The 15971-nt window shown below is 62.3% G+C and overlaps 1 protein-coding gene across 7 annotated transcripts; it reads left to right on the top strand.

Annotated features, from left to right (window-relative positions):
- The first annotated feature begins 259 nt into the window (after positions 1 to 259).
- UBTF (upstream binding transcription factor) lies at positions 260 to 14167 on the top strand. 7 transcript variants are annotated; one of them, XM_082785314.1, is made up of 21 exons: positions 260 to 401; positions 2747 to 2922; positions 3196 to 3279; positions 3814 to 3969; positions 4515 to 4579; positions 5140 to 5260; positions 5787 to 5897; positions 6170 to 6303; positions 7101 to 7242; positions 7485 to 7526; positions 8154 to 8267; positions 8416 to 8571; positions 9250 to 9405; positions 9495 to 9605; positions 9708 to 9796; positions 9999 to 10188; positions 11655 to 11702; positions 11908 to 11976; positions 12265 to 12411; positions 13123 to 13242; positions 13635 to 14167. In XM_082785314.1, exons 1-21 carry the CDS (start codon positions 344 to 346, stop codon positions 13746 to 13748), a joined length of 2403 nt encoding a protein of 800 aa, XP_082641440.1. In that variant the 5' UTR covers positions 260 to 343; the 3' UTR covers positions 13749 to 14167. The 7 variants fall into 7 exon arrangements, with proteins under 7 accessions (XP_082641440.1, XP_082641439.1, XP_082641442.1 ...); XM_082785313.1 differs by having other exon boundaries at positions 5140 to 5269; XM_082785316.1 differs by lacking the exon at positions 5787 to 5897.
- The last annotated feature ends 1804 nt before the right edge of the window (positions 14168 to 15971 follow it).

The raw sequence follows: 15971 nt of genomic DNA, 5'->3' as shown, positions 1-15971 counted from the left end.
ACCTTGGGGACACCCCCACCCCATTTTGCCCCCCCCCATCCATGGGGGCACCGAGCTGCCCCCCTACACCCCCCCCCCATCCCCAATCCTCGCCCCCACCCCAAATCTCACAGCGCTGGCAGCATCCAGGGTGCGGGGAGCAGAACCGGGGGGGATGCGAGCGGGCGGGCGGGTGGGTTTTGGGGGTGAGGGGGGGTCCCGGGTGGGCACCCCGTGTCTCCCCCCCCCCTCACAGGGGGTGCTTAGCGTGGGGTCTCGCTCTGCCCGCAGAGCCCAGCGGCACTGAGCGAGGGTAGCGCGCCAGGCACCGGCGGGGACCGCGCTGGCCTCAGGCAGGTGGAGGATGAACGGCGACGCCGAGTGCCCTGCAGACTTGGAAATGACAGCTCCCAAAAACCAAGGTGAGACGCGGGACCCCCCCCCCCATACGGTGCTGGGGGGGCTGTGGGGGGCTGTTTTTAGGGGAGGGGGGCGATCCACGCAGCTCGGCGCCCAACCCTACAAATCCCAACCCTACAAATGCCAACCCTACAAATCCTGATCCTCCAAGGGGGTGTTTGCCCGGCACCAGTGTGGGGCGCGTGGTGCCCCCCCCTCCCCCGTGGAAGCGGCTGGTTTTGCCATCAGAAAGGCTGTTTTTGGGTCAGGGCTGGCACAAAGAGGTGCCGGAGCCGCCCCGCGCACATCTGGGCTGAATTAAGCCGCCGAGCCGTTACCTTGGGCCCCCGGCTTCCAGACCCCGGGATGACATCAGAGCTTGGGCTTTTATTGAAAAAGGGGGAGGAAAAAAAAAGGAAAAAAAATAAAAAATAATAAAAAAAAGGCAGCTTTGGGGGCAGCCTGCCCGGGCAGAGGGGCTCTGCCAGCTCCCTACCCCAGCCCGGAGCCCCCCGTGCTGACCCCATCCCCATTGCAGGCAGGTGCCGGCCCCGTCCCCATCCCCGTCCCCGGTGTCTCGGGGTTCCCCTTGCCCCGTCCCCTCTTTTTTTCGCCATGGGTTGGGTGCCCTGAGCGCCGCCGGCTGCAGCATGTGTCCCTCGCCGGGTCTTTAGGGGGATTTAATTACAGCGGGGCGGCGATCCCGATATAGAGCAGCCCGGCCGGTGCCAGCAGGGCCGGGATAAATCGGGCCCAGGCGCGGATAAATCGGGCCTGGTTCAGCCTCGCGGTGAACTCCCGGCAAGGCCTGGCCCTATGGGGGGGGAACACACGGTATTGGGGGGGACACGGGGGTCCCCGTTGTGCCCCGTTGTCCCCCTTCTTTGCCTGCTGCAAGGCCAGAAGCAGGATGAGGAGGGGGGGATGCGTGGCCCGGCCTGGTTGTGGCGGTGCCGTGTCGGCCTCCGCGGGTTTTATTATTTTCAGGGGTTTTATTATTTTTGGTGTTTGGGATGCAGCCAGCTGGGGGGGTCTCTGGGGTCTGGGGGTGCCCCCAGGTGGGAAACTGAGGCGGAGGGGCTCTGCCCTGCCCTGCTGGGGGCAGGATTTTGGGGGCCTCGCCTGCCCCTGCTCGGTTTCCACGCCGTGGTTTTGCTGATTTTTGGTTGTTTCTTCCCGATTTCCACAAGCAAAGCGGGAGTCAGCCCCCGAGGCCTGATCCCGCCTCGTTGCTGAGAAATGGGTGGGAAGAGGGGAAAAGCCAAAATTTGGGCCTGGGGCATCCCTGCGGAGCAGCTTCCTTCACGGGAGCAGCTCCTGGCCACGCTGCCCCCCCCCCCCCCCCCCCGTGTGTCCCACTGGTCCTTTAATGGGGTCTGGGACCCCGGGGGGGCTTCTCCCACCCCCAGCCCAGTGTGGGGGCAGCCGTGGAGGTGGCTTTTTTGTCCTGGGGGAGTTGGAGCAGAGGGGAATCCCCCCCAGATGCATCCAGGGGGCTAACGCCTGGGGATGGAGCCCCCCGGGGTCTTCGGGCAGGGGGTGCACGGAGGTTGGGGGGGAGAAGGGTGCTCAGTTTTGGGGGAGCTGTGGGAAAACACCCCCAGAAGCGGCCGTGTACAGGAGAGGAGCAGGGGACGTGCCCCCCAGCGGGGAGGTGGCAGCCAGGGGGGCACCCAAGGGTGCTGTAAGCATCACCCTGCACCGGTGGGACCCCCGTGGGGGGCCGTGGGCCGTGCTGGACCCCCCGCTCCCCATCACCACGGGGGTCCCTGCGCCTCGACCTTGGCGGAGGTCAGCGTGGTGCTCCCCGTGGTGGGTGCAGGGGGGGTCCCCTTGCTCGGGGGGCATCGCTCCCACCTCCCAGGTGGGTTTCCCAGTTCCCCTGGGACTGGTGGGCGCTGCTGCCACCCGGCCCCGGCTCCGTGGGGCTTTGCTCTGGGGCGGGCGGGTGTCTGTGGGTGGCTCCCTGTGGATTTTTGAGCCGTGCCCAGGCCGATGGTGGCAGCCACGGCCCCTTCGGCGCGGGGGTGGCACGGCTGGGACAGCAGCACAGCACAACGGGGGCTGCAGGCCGGGGAGCCCCGGGAGGGACGGGACTATGCATGGCACTGCCTCCTCTCCCTCTCCTCATCCTCCCTTCCTCTCCCTCCTCTCCTCCTCCTTCTCCTCTTCCTCCCTCTCCCTGTCCTCCTCCTCTTCTCTCTCCCTCTCCCCTTCCTCTCCTTCTCCCCTTCCTCCTCCTCCTCTCCTTCTCCCCTTCCTCCTCCTCCTCTCCTTCTCCCCTTCCTCCTCCTCTCCTCCTTCTCCCCCTCCTGCCCCTCTCCCTCTCCCCCCGTGCCCGCGGCTGACCCCATTTCTCGGCGCGCAGACCGCTGGTCTCAGGAGGACATGCTGACCCTGCTGGAGTGCATGAAGAACAACCTGCCCTCCAACGACGGCAGCAAGTTCAAGACCACCGAGTCCCACCTCGACTGGGAGAAGGTGGCTTTCAAGGACTTCTCGGGGGAGATGTGCAAGATGAAGTGGATGGAGATCTCCAACGAGGTAACCACGCTCACTGCCTCGGGGGTCTGGGCGTCCTCGGGGTCTGGGCATCCTCGGGGTCTGGGCATCCTCGGGGTCTGGGCATCCTCGGGGTCTGGGCGTCCTCGGGGTCTGGGCGTCCTCGGGGTCTGGGCGTCCTTGGGGTCCGAGCTCCTCCGTCCCCATTGCCTGTCCCTGTAGAGGACGTGGCCCCATGGGAGGCATCTGGGTGCTGGGATGGGATTTTGGCTCGAGGAAACCCTGCTCACGCTCGTGTCCCTTCGTTCCCTGCAGGTGAGGAAGTTCCGGACCCTAACAGAGCTCATCATGGATGCCGAGGAGCACGTGAAGAATCCCTACAAAGGCAAAAAGCTCAAGGTAAAGCCACGGGGAGGCAATGGGGGGGCAGCAAAAGGGGGACGGACCCTGGCTGGGGGTCCCATGGGAGCCGTGCAGGGCTTGCCTGGCCCCGTGCCCGTGTCCCGAGGCAGCTCCGTGGCCGAGGGCCCTGGGCTTGGGCCAAATTTGGGGCAGGTTGGATGTGGCCAGACGCGGCGCCAGGAGCCTGCGTCCGAGTTTAGCCCCAGGGACACCGGGTCCTGTTCCCAGCCGGGCAGCCCGGGGGCACCGCTGCTGTAGGGGGGGGTCACCTCGCCACCTCCTGCCTCAGTTTCCCCTCCGTGCTCGCAGCTCTGAGGGCTGGAGGCTGTGCTGGAGATGTCTGTCCAGCTCTGGGGTAGCTCCTGGGTGGGGAGCCTTTGTCCCCAGTGTGTCCCCAAAGGGCTGAGCTGTCCCCACATGGGGGGCTGGGTTGGGGGGCTTGATCCCCCGGTGGTCCAGGGGCTGGGAAGGGGCTGGGTTTGGCCGTGCAGCGTGTGGGCACTCAGCTCTGCCCCTCTGCCCTCTCCCCAGAAACACCCCGACTTCCCCAAGAAGCCCCTGACCCCCTACTTCCGCTTCTTCATGGAGAAGCGGGCCAAATACGCCAAGCTTCACCCCGAAATGAGCAACCTGGATCTCACCAAGATCCTCTCCAAGAAATACAAGGAGCTTCCCGAGAAGAAAAAGGTACGGCGGGCGGGCGGGGGGCAGCGAGGCTCCCCTGGCGCGCCGGCGCCTCCAGCTCTCCCAGTAAAACCAGCAGGGCCCAGCTCCTGCCTGGGCAGGGCGGTGCACCCGGCTGCTTGCTCAGCCGAGCCAGACCAGTAAGGCGTCCTTGCTGGTCCCAGTCCCAGTTCCCAGAGCTCTGCAGGCTGTCTGGCTGTCTGTCCCCGTAGGACCAGGCGGTGGCTGTGCCGTGGGGAGCCCCACGCTGCGTTAATCACGTTCCAGCCCCATGGGTATGGGGGCTCGGAGCCCGGCTGCCCCAGGAGCCCCCCCCCCGGGCTGGGTTTGTCACCAGCAGCAGGAAAAAGTCCTCGGTGCCCTCTCGCCCACGGCTGGTGCCCTTCTGGGGCTGCCCATGGGATGGAGGCAGGAGATTGGGGAGGGATTGCAGAGCTGTAGGGACGGTCCCAGGGCTGGGGAGCCCCCATGGGGGGCAGGGGGGCCGGTGGGGTCTGCGTGCCCCTTCCCCGTGCTGACAGCCCCCTCTGCCTCCCCGCTGTCCCCAGATGAAATACATCCAGGACTTCCAGCGGGAGAAGCAGGAGTTTGAGAGGAACCTGGCGAGGTTCAGGTGAGCAGGAAGCACCAAGCCCCCCCCACCAGGTGCCACCCACGAGGAAACCCCCCCCCGGGGGCTGCGATTTGAAGGCAGGGGAGGAAAGGGGGGGCTGGAAAAAGGCTCCCTGAGAGCAGCCCCGTGGCTGGGAGCCTCGGCAGGCAGCGAGAGCAGGGGAGCAGCCGAGCTCTGAGGGATAGGGGCTGCGAAAGGAGGGCAGGAGCCCTGCTGGTGGCCCTGTTAAATGCTGAGGCCACCACCTCGCTCCCCCCAACCCCCCCCTGGAGCCTGGCTGCTGCCACCCAGGGTGGTCCCAGTGCCCCCCCCACCTCCTGCTGCCCCAGGGGTGTAGACCCAGGGCTTCAAGGGGATGCTCGTAGCTGGCACCCCCCAGAAGGACGGGCTCAGATCTGTCCCAAACCCCTCCTGCTCTTTTTGGGGCCGCCCTGGCATCGAGCCTGCGCAGTGCCAGCCCTACAGGGTGGGTCACCCTTCTAGGGGGGGGGTCTTAGGGGTGCTCCCCTCTTACTGGCGACGTCCGTAACGCTGCCCCCCCCCCTCCCCGCCGGGTAAAGGGAAGACCACCCGGACCTCATCCAGAACGCCAAGAAATCCGACGTCCCCGAGAAGCCCAAGACCCCCCAGCAGCTGTGGTACAACCACGAGAAGAAAATCTACCTGAAAGTGCGCCCAGATGTGAGTACGGTGGGTGGGAGTGAGTGTGAGCGTGAGTGCTGGGGGGGGTCCCGCACCCCGCCGCTGGGGGCACGAGGGGGAACGAGAGAAGCATATTTTTTGGAGGAGGAGGGGGGGGGGACACACACAGGGGAGAAGAAGCCGCTAGGAGCTGCCAGCGCTCCGGATGGAGGTAAGGAAGGGCTCCACACACCTAGGAGAGGCTCTGTGGGTGGGGGGGGGTCAGCCCCCCCCCCCCAGTTTTATTACCTGCAGTTGAAGGGGTGACCACAGCCTTCCGCACCAGGCAGGGCAGATTGCCAGCGCAGAGATTTCCATCCCTCCCGACCACCTCCGGCCATGCCCCCCACTCGCACGCACCCCCTTCCCTGGCCACGAGCTCGACTCGCGGCCCCCCCGCGGCCCCCCCGGCTCCTGCCGGGGCTGAGGGCGAGCCCCGCTATTTTTTTTTTCAATCCCCTGCCATTCTTCCCCTTTTTTTGTGGGTTTTACCCCTCTGCCCTCACCTCTGGCTTTGGGTTTTCAGGCCACCACGAAGGAGGTGAAAGAGTCGCTGGGCAAGCAGTGGTCTCAACTCTCGGATAAAAAGAGGCTGAAATGGATTCATAAGGCCCTGGAACAGCGGAAGGAGTACGAGGTAGGGAGCAGCCTCGCCCCGTCCCCGCCACGCTGGCCCCCCCATTTCACTCCCAGCCCCCCCCCGACACCCGCCCCGATAGGCAGCGTGGGGTTCAGCCAGGTCCCTAGCCAGAGCCCGGCCTCCCCAGGCAACGCTGGGGACGGGCGAAGAGCCCCAGGGGAGAGGATTTAGGGCGATTTAGGGCTTCTCGTTCCTCCTCCTGCGGCCCCCGGCCAGGCGGGGAGCGCGGCAGCCAGCCCTGACCGCTCTCCTCGCGTCCCTCGGTGCAGGAGATCATGCGCGACTACATCCAGAAGCACCCCGAGCTCAACCTCAGCGAGGAGGGCATCACCCGCTCCACGCTCACCAAGGCCGAGCGCCAGCTCAAGGACAAGTTCGACGGACGACCCACCAAGCCTCCTCCGTGAGTCCCTTACGGGGTTTTTATCCCCCTCTCGGAGCTGTTGCTTAGGGCTGTGCAAGTCCTTTATGGGGTTTTTCCCCCCAGCCTCGTGGAGCCACTGCTTTGGGCTCTGCAAGTCCTTTATGGGGTTTTTATCCCCCTCTTGGAGCCGCTGCTTTGGGCTCTGCGAGTCCCTTATGGGGTTTTACCCCCCCAGCCTCTTGGAGCCATTGCTTAGGGCTCTGCAAGTCCTTTATGAGGTTTTTACCCCCCCGTCTCAGAGCTGCTGCTTTGGACTCTGCAAGTCCCTTATGTTTTCCCCCTGCCCCTGTTGTAGCCACTGCTTTGGGCTCTGCAAGTCCCTTAAGGTTTTTTTCCCCCCCTCCCTCTTGGAGCTGTTGCTTCGGGCTCTGTGAGTCCCTTATGGGGTTTTTATCCCCATCTTGGAGCTGTTGCTTTGGGCTCTGCGAGTCTCTTATGGGTTTTTCCTCCCCCCCCTCGGAGCTGCTCAGGAGGGGCTGCCCACCTTTGAGTGCCCTTTCTGGGACCACAAGCATCACCCCCATAAATCGGCTCCTTAAATTAATTAACACCTAAATAAATGAGGTTTAGGGTGATGCTGCCTGCTTGGGGTTGGGGCACAACCCAGCCTCCTCTCCCGCAGCGCAGCCGCCCCCGTGCAGCGCTTTGCTGGTGCCATCCTGGGGAGTGGCCGGGTTTTTTTGGGGGGGCTACCAGCACCCCACCGTCTCCATGGGGTGGTGGGGGGGACGTGAGCATCCCGTGGGCTGCCCCTGACGCCCCTCGGTGGGTTGTAGGAACAGCTACTCGCTGTACTGCGCCGAGCTGATGGCCAACATGAAGGACGTGCCCAGCACCGAGCGGATGGTGCTGTGCAGCCAGCAGTGGAAGCTGCTCTCCCAGAAGGAGAAGGACGCCTACCACAAAAAGTGCGACCAGGTGGGCAGCGGGGAGCTGCGGGAAGGAGGAATTTGGGGTAGGGAGGAGCCCCCCCCGCCATCCTTGGGGCCCGTCCTCGGTGTCCCCAAGGTGTCCCCTCCCTGGGTTGTGTGCACGTGGGAGCAGCACGTGGTGGGTGGGGGCTGCTGTTGGTGTTGTGGGGGGGATCAGCGAGCACACAAGGCAGCAGTAGGGCTGGGGGGAGATCTCTGCATAACCCTGTGCCCCCCCTGTCCCCCCAGAAAAAGAAAGACTACGAGATCGAGCTGCTCCGCTTCCTGGAGGTGAGCACAGGGTGGGATGGAGACCCCAAAAATGGGGATGCTCTGCTTGGGGGGGGGGGCTCACGCAGCACATTAAAGGGCGTACCCTGATGCTGCCCCACTCTGCTCCCCCAAAACCAGGGGCTTTAGACCAGGGGGGGTGCACATGGGTGTGATCCCCGGAGCCTGAACCCCACGGGGCACGGGGAGGAAGCCGGCGGTGCGTGAGGAAGGGGGGAGGCTGCGAGCAGCGGAGGCTGCGCGGGTGCTGCCAGCCTCTCGCTTCCTTCCCTGGGCCACAGCGTGGGTGGGGGAGCTCCCCCGGCCCCCCCAGCCCCGGCGCTGCGGACGTGACGTGGCCCCGGCCCCGTTGGCGAGGGCACGGGGTGGAAAACCCAGCGGGAGCCGTGCACCGGCTGCACCGGGGGGGTGGAGATGGGGAAGGTGGATGGTGCCCGGGGAGGGGGTGGCGAGGTGTGGGGACCCCCACGCAGTGGGTTTTGGGGCTGGACAGCTCGTGCTGTGGCCTCTGCAGCCGGCTGAGAGCTTTGGTGCCCTGTCCCTGGTGTCCCCAGTCCCTGATTGCCCCAGCACCTCATTAGGGTCATGCCCGGAGCCCTCTAACCACGTCTCCCCCCTGCACCCCAGAGTCTGCCCGAGGAGGAGCAGCAGCGGGTGCTGGGCGAGGAGAAGATGCTGGGCAGCAACCGGAAAGGTGCCACGAGTCCCGCGTCCAAAAAATCCTCCCCAGAGACCGGCAAGGTGAGAGGGGAGCGGGGTGGGCACGGCACGGGGACACGGCACGGGGTGGGCACGGGATGGGGACATGGCACGGGGTTACTGGCACCCCAAGGTGCCATGCGGGTCCCGCTGTGTGCTCGCCCCCACCCACGCCCCGCATCCCCCCCAGGCCAGCTCGGAGAAGCCCAAGCGGCCCATCTCGGCCATGTTCATCTTCTCGGAGGAGAAGAGGAAGCAGCTGCAGGAGGAGCGGCCGGAGCTGTCGGAGAGCGAGCTGACCCGGCTGCTGGCCCGCATGTGGAACGACCTCTCCGAGAAGAAGAAGGTCGGTGCCCCCCCCCGCCGCCTCCATCCCCATCCTGCACCCCCTGGGGACGCCGCCTGTCCCCGTCCTGCTGCCAGGGGCTCAACTTGGCCCCCCCCAAAGCTTGGGGGGTCGTCCCCTGGGAGCGTCACGGTGCCAGCGAGGTGCCGGTGCCGGGTGCCGCTGGCTGTGCCCGCTCCGTGCAGCCTCGTGGCTTAAAACCCTGCAGCACTGAGAGGGGGGGTCCTCGAGCCTCAATTTAAAGGCTGGAAGCTTGGGAGGGGGGGGTCCTGAGGTGTCTGAGCATGGTGGGGGGCTGCTGTGGTGGTGCTGGGGAAGGGCGTCCTGTCCTCTCCCGGTGCTTGGTGGGCTTTGTGCCCCCTGTGATGGGGTTTGTGCCCCCCCAGAGCAGGGTTTGTGCCCCCTGTGGTGGAGTTTCTGTCCCTTGTGCTGGAGTTTGTGCCCCCTGTGATGGGGTTTTTGCCCCCCCCAACAGGATTTGTGCCCCCTGTGATGGGGTTTTTGCCCCCCCATAGCAGTGTTTGCACCCCTTGTGGTGGGGTTTGTGCCCTCCATGGCAGGGTTTGTGCCCCTCGTAATGGGTTTTGTGCCCCCCACAGTAGGTTTTGTGCCCCCCACGGTGGGTTTTGTGCCCCCTGCTAGCCGTGCACCCCCTCACCCCCTGCCCACCCCCCGCAGGCCAAGTACAAGGCGCGGGAGGCAGCGATGAAGGCGCAATCAGAGAAGAAGCATGGCTCGGACAAAGAGGAGCGCGGCAAGCTGCCCGAATCCCCCAAGACAGCCGAGGAGATCTGGCAGCAGAGCGTCATTGGGGACTACCTGGCTCGTTTCAAGGTGGGGAGAGGCCCTGACACCCCTGGTGACCCCCCCCCCGCGGTGGCACCCGCGTGCCCTCGGCGCGTTTAACCCGGTCCCTGCCGCAGAACGACCGGGGGAAGGCGCTGAAGGCGATGGAGGCCACCTGGAACAACATGGAGAAGAAGGAGAAGCTGATGTGGATCAAGAAGGCGGCGGAGGACCAGAAGCGATACGAGGTGGGCTCCCTCCCCCCCCCCCAAATCCCACCCCGCACCCCCCCCCTGCCCCGCTGCAGCCCCCTGGTGCCGCGCTCACCGCCCTCTCTCCCCCCTGCGCAGAGGGAGCTGAGCGAGATGCGCGCCCCCCCCTGCTCCACCAACTCCGCCAAGAAGATGAAGTTCCAGGGAGAACCCAAGAAGCCCCCCATGTGAGTACGGCGGGGACGGGGACCCCAAAAAGCCCCCCCCGAGCATCCCCGGGGGTGGAAGTTGGGGAGGTTGGGGAGCATCCCTCGGACTGCGGGCGCGCTTTGGGCACGAGGGGTGCTGCGGGGCGCCTCGCTCCCCCGCCACCCTGCCTGACCCCCGTTTCGGTGTCCCCCCCCCTCACCCCCGTGCCCCCCCCCCCAGGAACGGTTACCAGAAGTTCTCCCAGGAGCTGCTGTCCAACGGGGAGCTGAACCACCTGCCGCTGAAGGAGCGCATGGTGGAGATCGGCAGCCGCTGGCAGCGCATCTCGCAGGGCCAGAAGGAGCACTACAAGAAGCTGGCGGAGGAGCAGCAGAAGCAGTACAAGGTGCACCTCGACGTCTGGCTCAAGGTGGGTGCCACCGCGACACCCCGGGGTGGCCCGGAGCCGGGGATGCACGGTGCGGTCTCTCACCCCGAGAAAACGCCGGTTCCAGACCTATTTGGGGCGGTTTTGAACCTAAAAGGAGGCCGGTTTTGAACCAAAAAGGGGCTAGTTTTTAATTTGTAAGGGGTGTTTTTTTTAACCTAAATTAGGTGGGATTTTAGCCGAAAGGGGGCCGTTTTTTAGCCAAAAGGGGCCATTTTTTAGCCAAAAGGGGTGTATTTTTAACCTAAAGGCAGAGATTTTTTACCCAAAAGGGGTGGTTTTTAACCTAAAGGGGCTGGTTTTTTAAAAGGGGCGGGTTTTTCAACCTAAAGCTGGTGGTTTTTAGCCAAAAGGGGGCCGGTTTTTAGCTGAAAGGGGGCTGGTTTTTAGCCAAAAGGAGTGTATTTTTAACCTAAAGGCGGAGGTTTTTTACCCAAAAGGGTTGGTTTTTAACCTAAAGGGGCTGGTTTTTTCACCTAAAGTTGGTGGGTTTTTAGCCAAAAGGGGACGGTTTTTAACCTAAAGGGGGCTAGTTTTTAACCAAAAGCGGTGGCTTTTAACCAAAAGTGGTGGCTTTTAACCTAAAGGGGCTGTTTTTTTAAAAGGGGCGGGTTTTTCAACCTAAAGCTGGTGGTTTTTAGCCAAAAGGGGCCAGTTTTTAGCCAAAAGGGGCTGGTTTTTAGCCAAAAGTGGTGTATTTTTAACATAAAGGCGGAGATTTTTAACTAAAAGGGTTGGTTTTTAACCTAAAGGGGCTGTTTTTTTAAAAAAAAGGGTGGGGTTTTTAACCTAAAGCTGGTGGTTTTTAGCCAAAAGGGGGCCGGGTTTTAGCCAAAAGGGGCTGGGTTTAACCAAAAGGGGTGTATTTTTAACATAAAGACGGAGGGTTTTTTTTACCTAAAAGGGGTGTTTTTTAACCTAAAGGGGTTGTTTTTTTTAAAAGGGGCGTTTTTTTTTAACCTAAAGCTGGTAGTCTTCCGCCTAAAGGGGCCAGTTTTTAACCAAAAGGGGGCTAATTTTTAACTTAAAAGGGCGGGTTTTTTTAACCTAAAACTGGTGGGTTTTAGCCAAAAGGGGCTGTTTTTTAGCCAAAAGGGGCTGTTTTTTAGCCAAAAGGGGCGTATTTTTAACCTAAAGGTGTTTATTTACCTAAAAGGGCGTTTTTTAACCTAAAGGGGCTGTGTGTTGTTTGTGTTTTTTTTTTTTTAACCTAAAGGGTCTTTTTTTTTTAACCCAAAGGGGGCAGTTTTTAAGCAAAAGGGGGTTGTTTCTTTTACCTAAAGGGGCCGTTTTTTTAACCTGAATCGGGGGCATTTTTAACCTAAAGCGGCTGGTTTTTAACCTAAAAGGGCTTTAACAAAATGCACGTTTGGGGAGGGGAATCCCATGCGAGGCGCGCTGTCCCTGACCCCCCCACTTCTGTCCCTGACCCCCCCTCTGTCCCGCAGAGCCTCTCGCCCCAGGAGCGGGCTGCCTACAAGGAGCACACCTCCAACGTGAGTCCTGGGGGGGGCTCGGGGTGGGTTTTGGGGGGGGGGCACAGCCACATCCTGACCCCCACCTTGGGGCCGTGCGGGAGGGGCGCCGGGCTCGGGGAGCCCCCACGAGGGGTCAGGGGTGGGGTTTTCTCCATGCTGGGGGGGCGCTGGGTTCACGTCCCGCTGCTCAAAAGGATTTTCCTCGTGTCCCCCCCCCTGGCAGAAACGCAAGAGCATAGGGAAGATCCGAGGCCCCAACCCCAAGATGAAGCCCACGATGCAGTCCAAGTCGGTGAGTCCCGCGGTGGCGCGGTCCCCAGGGTGGGGGGCACCACGGGTGGGGGGGCAGCAGCACAAGCCCCCTCCCCAAATCCCACCCCAAAACCCACCCCAAATCCCGCCCTGCTCGGGTTTTGCTCCAGGAGCTGTTTTCTGGGGACGTTTCAGGCAGAAATGGGGAAAAAACGAGATGTGGGTGGGGGGGAAAAAAAAGCCAAAAGCTCGTGGATGGGGATGGGGAGCCCCGGGGGGTGCCGGCGTCCCCAAAACCACCAACCCCCCCCCACGACTCCCCCCACAGGAGTCAGAGGACGACGACGACGAGGAAGAGGAGGAGGAGGATGATGATGAAGATGAAGACGACGACGATGACAACGGGGACTCGTCGGAGGAAGGCGGCGACTCCTCGGAGTCCAGCAGCGAGGAGGAGAGCGAGGACGGGGACGAGGTGAGGCTGAGGGGGGGGGGACACAGTTTTTTGGGGGGGTCACGCTCGCTCGGTCCCCTCCCCTTCTCTGGGGACAGGGCTGCGGGGTGGGCGTCGGGGTGGGGAAAAAAATGAAATATAAAATGAGGAAAAATGAAACAAAATAAGGAAAGATGAAATAAAATAATGAAAAAATGAAATAAGGAAAAAATGAAATAAAAAAGGAAAAATGAAATAATGAAAAAATGAAATAAAAAAAGGAAAAACGAAATAAAGGAAAAATGAAATTTAAAAAAAAAAAGGAAAATTGAAATAAAAAAAAGGAAAAATGAAAAAATGAAAAAATGAAATAAGAAAAGGAAAAATGAAATAATGAAAAAATGAAACAAAAAAAAAAGGAAAAATGAAATAATGAAAAATGAAATCCAATCGCGGGGGGGGGACCGGGTGAAAGGGGGGGGCACGGTGGCGCTGGGGTGTCCCCGGGGGGTCGTCGGCGGCGGCGAGGGGGGGGGGGGTCACGAGGAGCAGCCGCGGGGCGTAGTCAGGAGCAGCCGCGGGGCGCGCGAGGTGGCGCGGGGAGCCCCCCCCCACCCCCCGAAACAAACCAAACCAAAATCCCGGCGAGCAGAGCAGAGCCCCCCCACCCCCCCCAACCCCCCGACATGTGCCCCCCCACCCCCCCCCCCCCGGCGGCGGTACTGAGTCTGGTCTCGGCTCCGTTTGCGGCAGTGGGGATGCCGAGTAAGTCACCAGAGTCAGAGCTTTACGCCGGGGCAGCCGAAATCAGAGCGTGCTGGATGGCGCTGGGGCCAGAAACCGTGTCCGTGCCTTGTGCTCGCCCCCCCGCAGGTGAGGCGCCTCCTTTCCCCCCCCCCATCCCCAAAAAGTCCAGCCCCCCCCCCCCCCCAACAACCAAGTAGTTTATCCCCAATTTGGGGGGGGTCCCCCCCCCTTTGGTCCGCAGCAGGGGCAGAGGTTGAGGGTAGGGCCCCGCGGCCGCGCTGCTCCGCACCCCCCCCCGGGTGTCCCCGTGTCCCCCCCCCAGCCCATTTCCGAGCCCTACATCCCCCCCCCCCCCATCCTGACCCCCCCCAGCCCCACCGGCACCCCCCCGGGCACCGCGCTGGGCGAGGGGGGGGGCACAGACACACACATAGGGGGGGGTCAGGGGGGAGCCGCCGGCCGGTGCCCACGCTGATCTGTGCCCCCCCCCCTTTATTTTTTTCTCCCCCCCCCCCCAGAACGACGAGGACGATGAGGATGAGGATGATGAAGACGAGGACGACAACGACTCTGAGGGCAGCTCCTCCTCCTCCTCCTCCTCGGGGGACTCCTCCGACTCCGACTCCAACTGAGCCCCCCCCCCCCCCCCGTAACGCCCCCCGCTTCCTCGGTTTTCGCCCCATTTTTTCCTGCCCCCCCCCATTTTTAATTTCACCCCCCCTCCTCCATCGTCCTCTTCCTCCAGCCCCCCAGGAGCCGGAGGGACCCCCCCACGCTCACACTACGGGGAGGGGGGGGGGGGGAGAGGAGGGGGCGAGCCCCGTGTGTGCCCCCCCCACCCCACGGATCCCTCCTCGTTGAGGGGGGGGGGGGAGGGACGTGATTTTTTTTTTTTGTTTTTTACGACGTTATTATTATTTTTTTTTTTTATAATTTTTTTTTTTTTCCCGGTCGTTATTTTCGGAGGTTCGCCCCCATTTCCTCGCCCTCGCTGCCAGCTCCGGACTTTCTAGAAAGAAAACGAGAAAAAAAAGAAAAAAAAAAACAAAAAGTAGGAAAAAAAGAAAAAAAAAACAACAACAACCACGAAAAATTCCCCTTTCCCCCCCCACACACTTTTTTTTTTTAAGAAAACGACAAAAAAATCAACGAACAGGAAAAAAAAAAAAACTTAACCCCCCCCCCCCCAAAAAAAAAACCCAACCCCAGCCCCCTCCCGGCGGGGGCGCGGGGCACGAGCCGAGCTGCTCAGGACTCAGCCGTGGGGGTGATGCCCCCCCCCCCGTAAGCCCCCCCCCCGGCCCCAATTCCCTTTACGTGCTCCCCCCCCCCCCGAATTTTGGGGGCCCCCCCACCTTGTACAGAAGCTGCACCGAGATCTCCGCACCCACGGCACCGAGCGCCGCCGCCGGGGACTTTTTTTTGTTGTTTTTTTTGTTTTTTTTGGGGGGGGGGGGGAGGTTGAAGCGCGGGCTGGGGTGGGGGGGGGGGGACGATTTTGGGGGAGGTTTTGGGGTGGGGGGGGGGGAGCTGCCCCCGGGGGTCCCGGCTGCGCAGTGACCAATGCGGGGGGGGCGGGGGGGCCGTGTTGTCGGTGGGTGTTGTGCCGTTGTATTTTATTTTATTTTTGGTTTTTTCCTTTTTATAAAACGAGAAAAATCCCATTTTTATTTTTTTTTAACCCCCCCGTCCCCCTTTTAACCCCCCCCCCCATATATTTTATTTGCCCCCCCCCCCCCCCCATCCATCCCCGGTGAAGCCGCTCCTCTCCCTTCACCCTCTGGGACCTGGGGGGGGGGTCCTGTCCCCCCCCCCCCCCCACCGCCCCCCCCCCCTCACTGTAAATATTGGTGCGGTTTGGGTTCATTTTGGGGGTTCGATGCCCCCCCCCGCCCTATGAGGGGGGGGCAAAGGGGCCGTGGGGACCGGGGTGGGTGCATGGGGGGGGCCCTGGTGGCCCCTTAAATGGGCCCCCCCCCCCTTTTTTTAAGCAGACCCGAGCACCAGCAATCCCAGGGCACCTCCCCGCAGGGCTCCCGGCCCCCCCTTCCCCAAAATGCCCCCCCCCGGCCCCCCAATCTTTTTTTTGGGGGGGGGCATAAACTGTGTAACCCCCCCCCCCCAAATCCTGTCCCTGGAGAGGAGCTGGGACGGGGGACAGGGCTTTGAGGGGGGGCTCTGCAGGGCCCCCCCCCCCCAGGATGGGGGGGTGGGGTTGGGGGGGTTCCTCTTGTGCTTTAATTTAGCCGTTTTCTTTCTTTTTTTGACCCAAATCTCAGCTTGGGGCGGGGGTTGTCTATTGGGGGGGGGCATCGAGGGGCTCTTTTGGCTGCAGGGGGGGGCTTCCTGCCCCCCCCCCCAGCTCTGTGCCCCCCCCTCATCCAGCCCCACTCCCCCCAAAGATTTTGGGTCACCCCCCAACCAACCGGGACCCCCCCTCAACGCTGTGGGGGGGGCACGGCCTCTCCCCTCAAATCGGGCTGAAAAACGCCGTTTTGGGGAAAATTCCCCCGCAAGAAGGGGGGGTGGGGGGGCTCACCCAGTTGCCCCCACAAGGACAATCCTCCCTAGGTGTCCCCCCCCGGGACCGGGGCCCAGAAGAAACCCCCCCCCATGTCCGTCCGTCCGTCCGCGTGTCCCCCCCACCCCAAAAAAAAAAAAAAAAAAAATTACAAATTTGGGGTTTTCATTTTTCCCCCCCCCACACCCCAATTTTTAATCCCACCCCCCCATCCCCTAAGGGGAACCCTGAACCCTTTTTTCTGCTGCCCCCCCCAATCCCCATCGTGTTTTAGTGGATGTGTTTTTAGTACGACAAAAACGAAAAAAAAAAACAACAAAAAAAAAAGGCAAAA

The sequence above is a fragment of the Aythya marila genome, assembly GCF_965140915.1.
Source record: "Aythya marila genome assembly, contig: HAP1_HAP1_SCAFFOLD_1005, whole genome shotgun sequence".
NCBI lineage: Eukaryota > Metazoa > Chordata > Aves > Anseriformes > Anatidae > Aythya > Aythya marila.
Note: the sequence above shows the minus strand (reverse complement) of the source record. Positions and strands in the feature narration are given on the sequence as shown.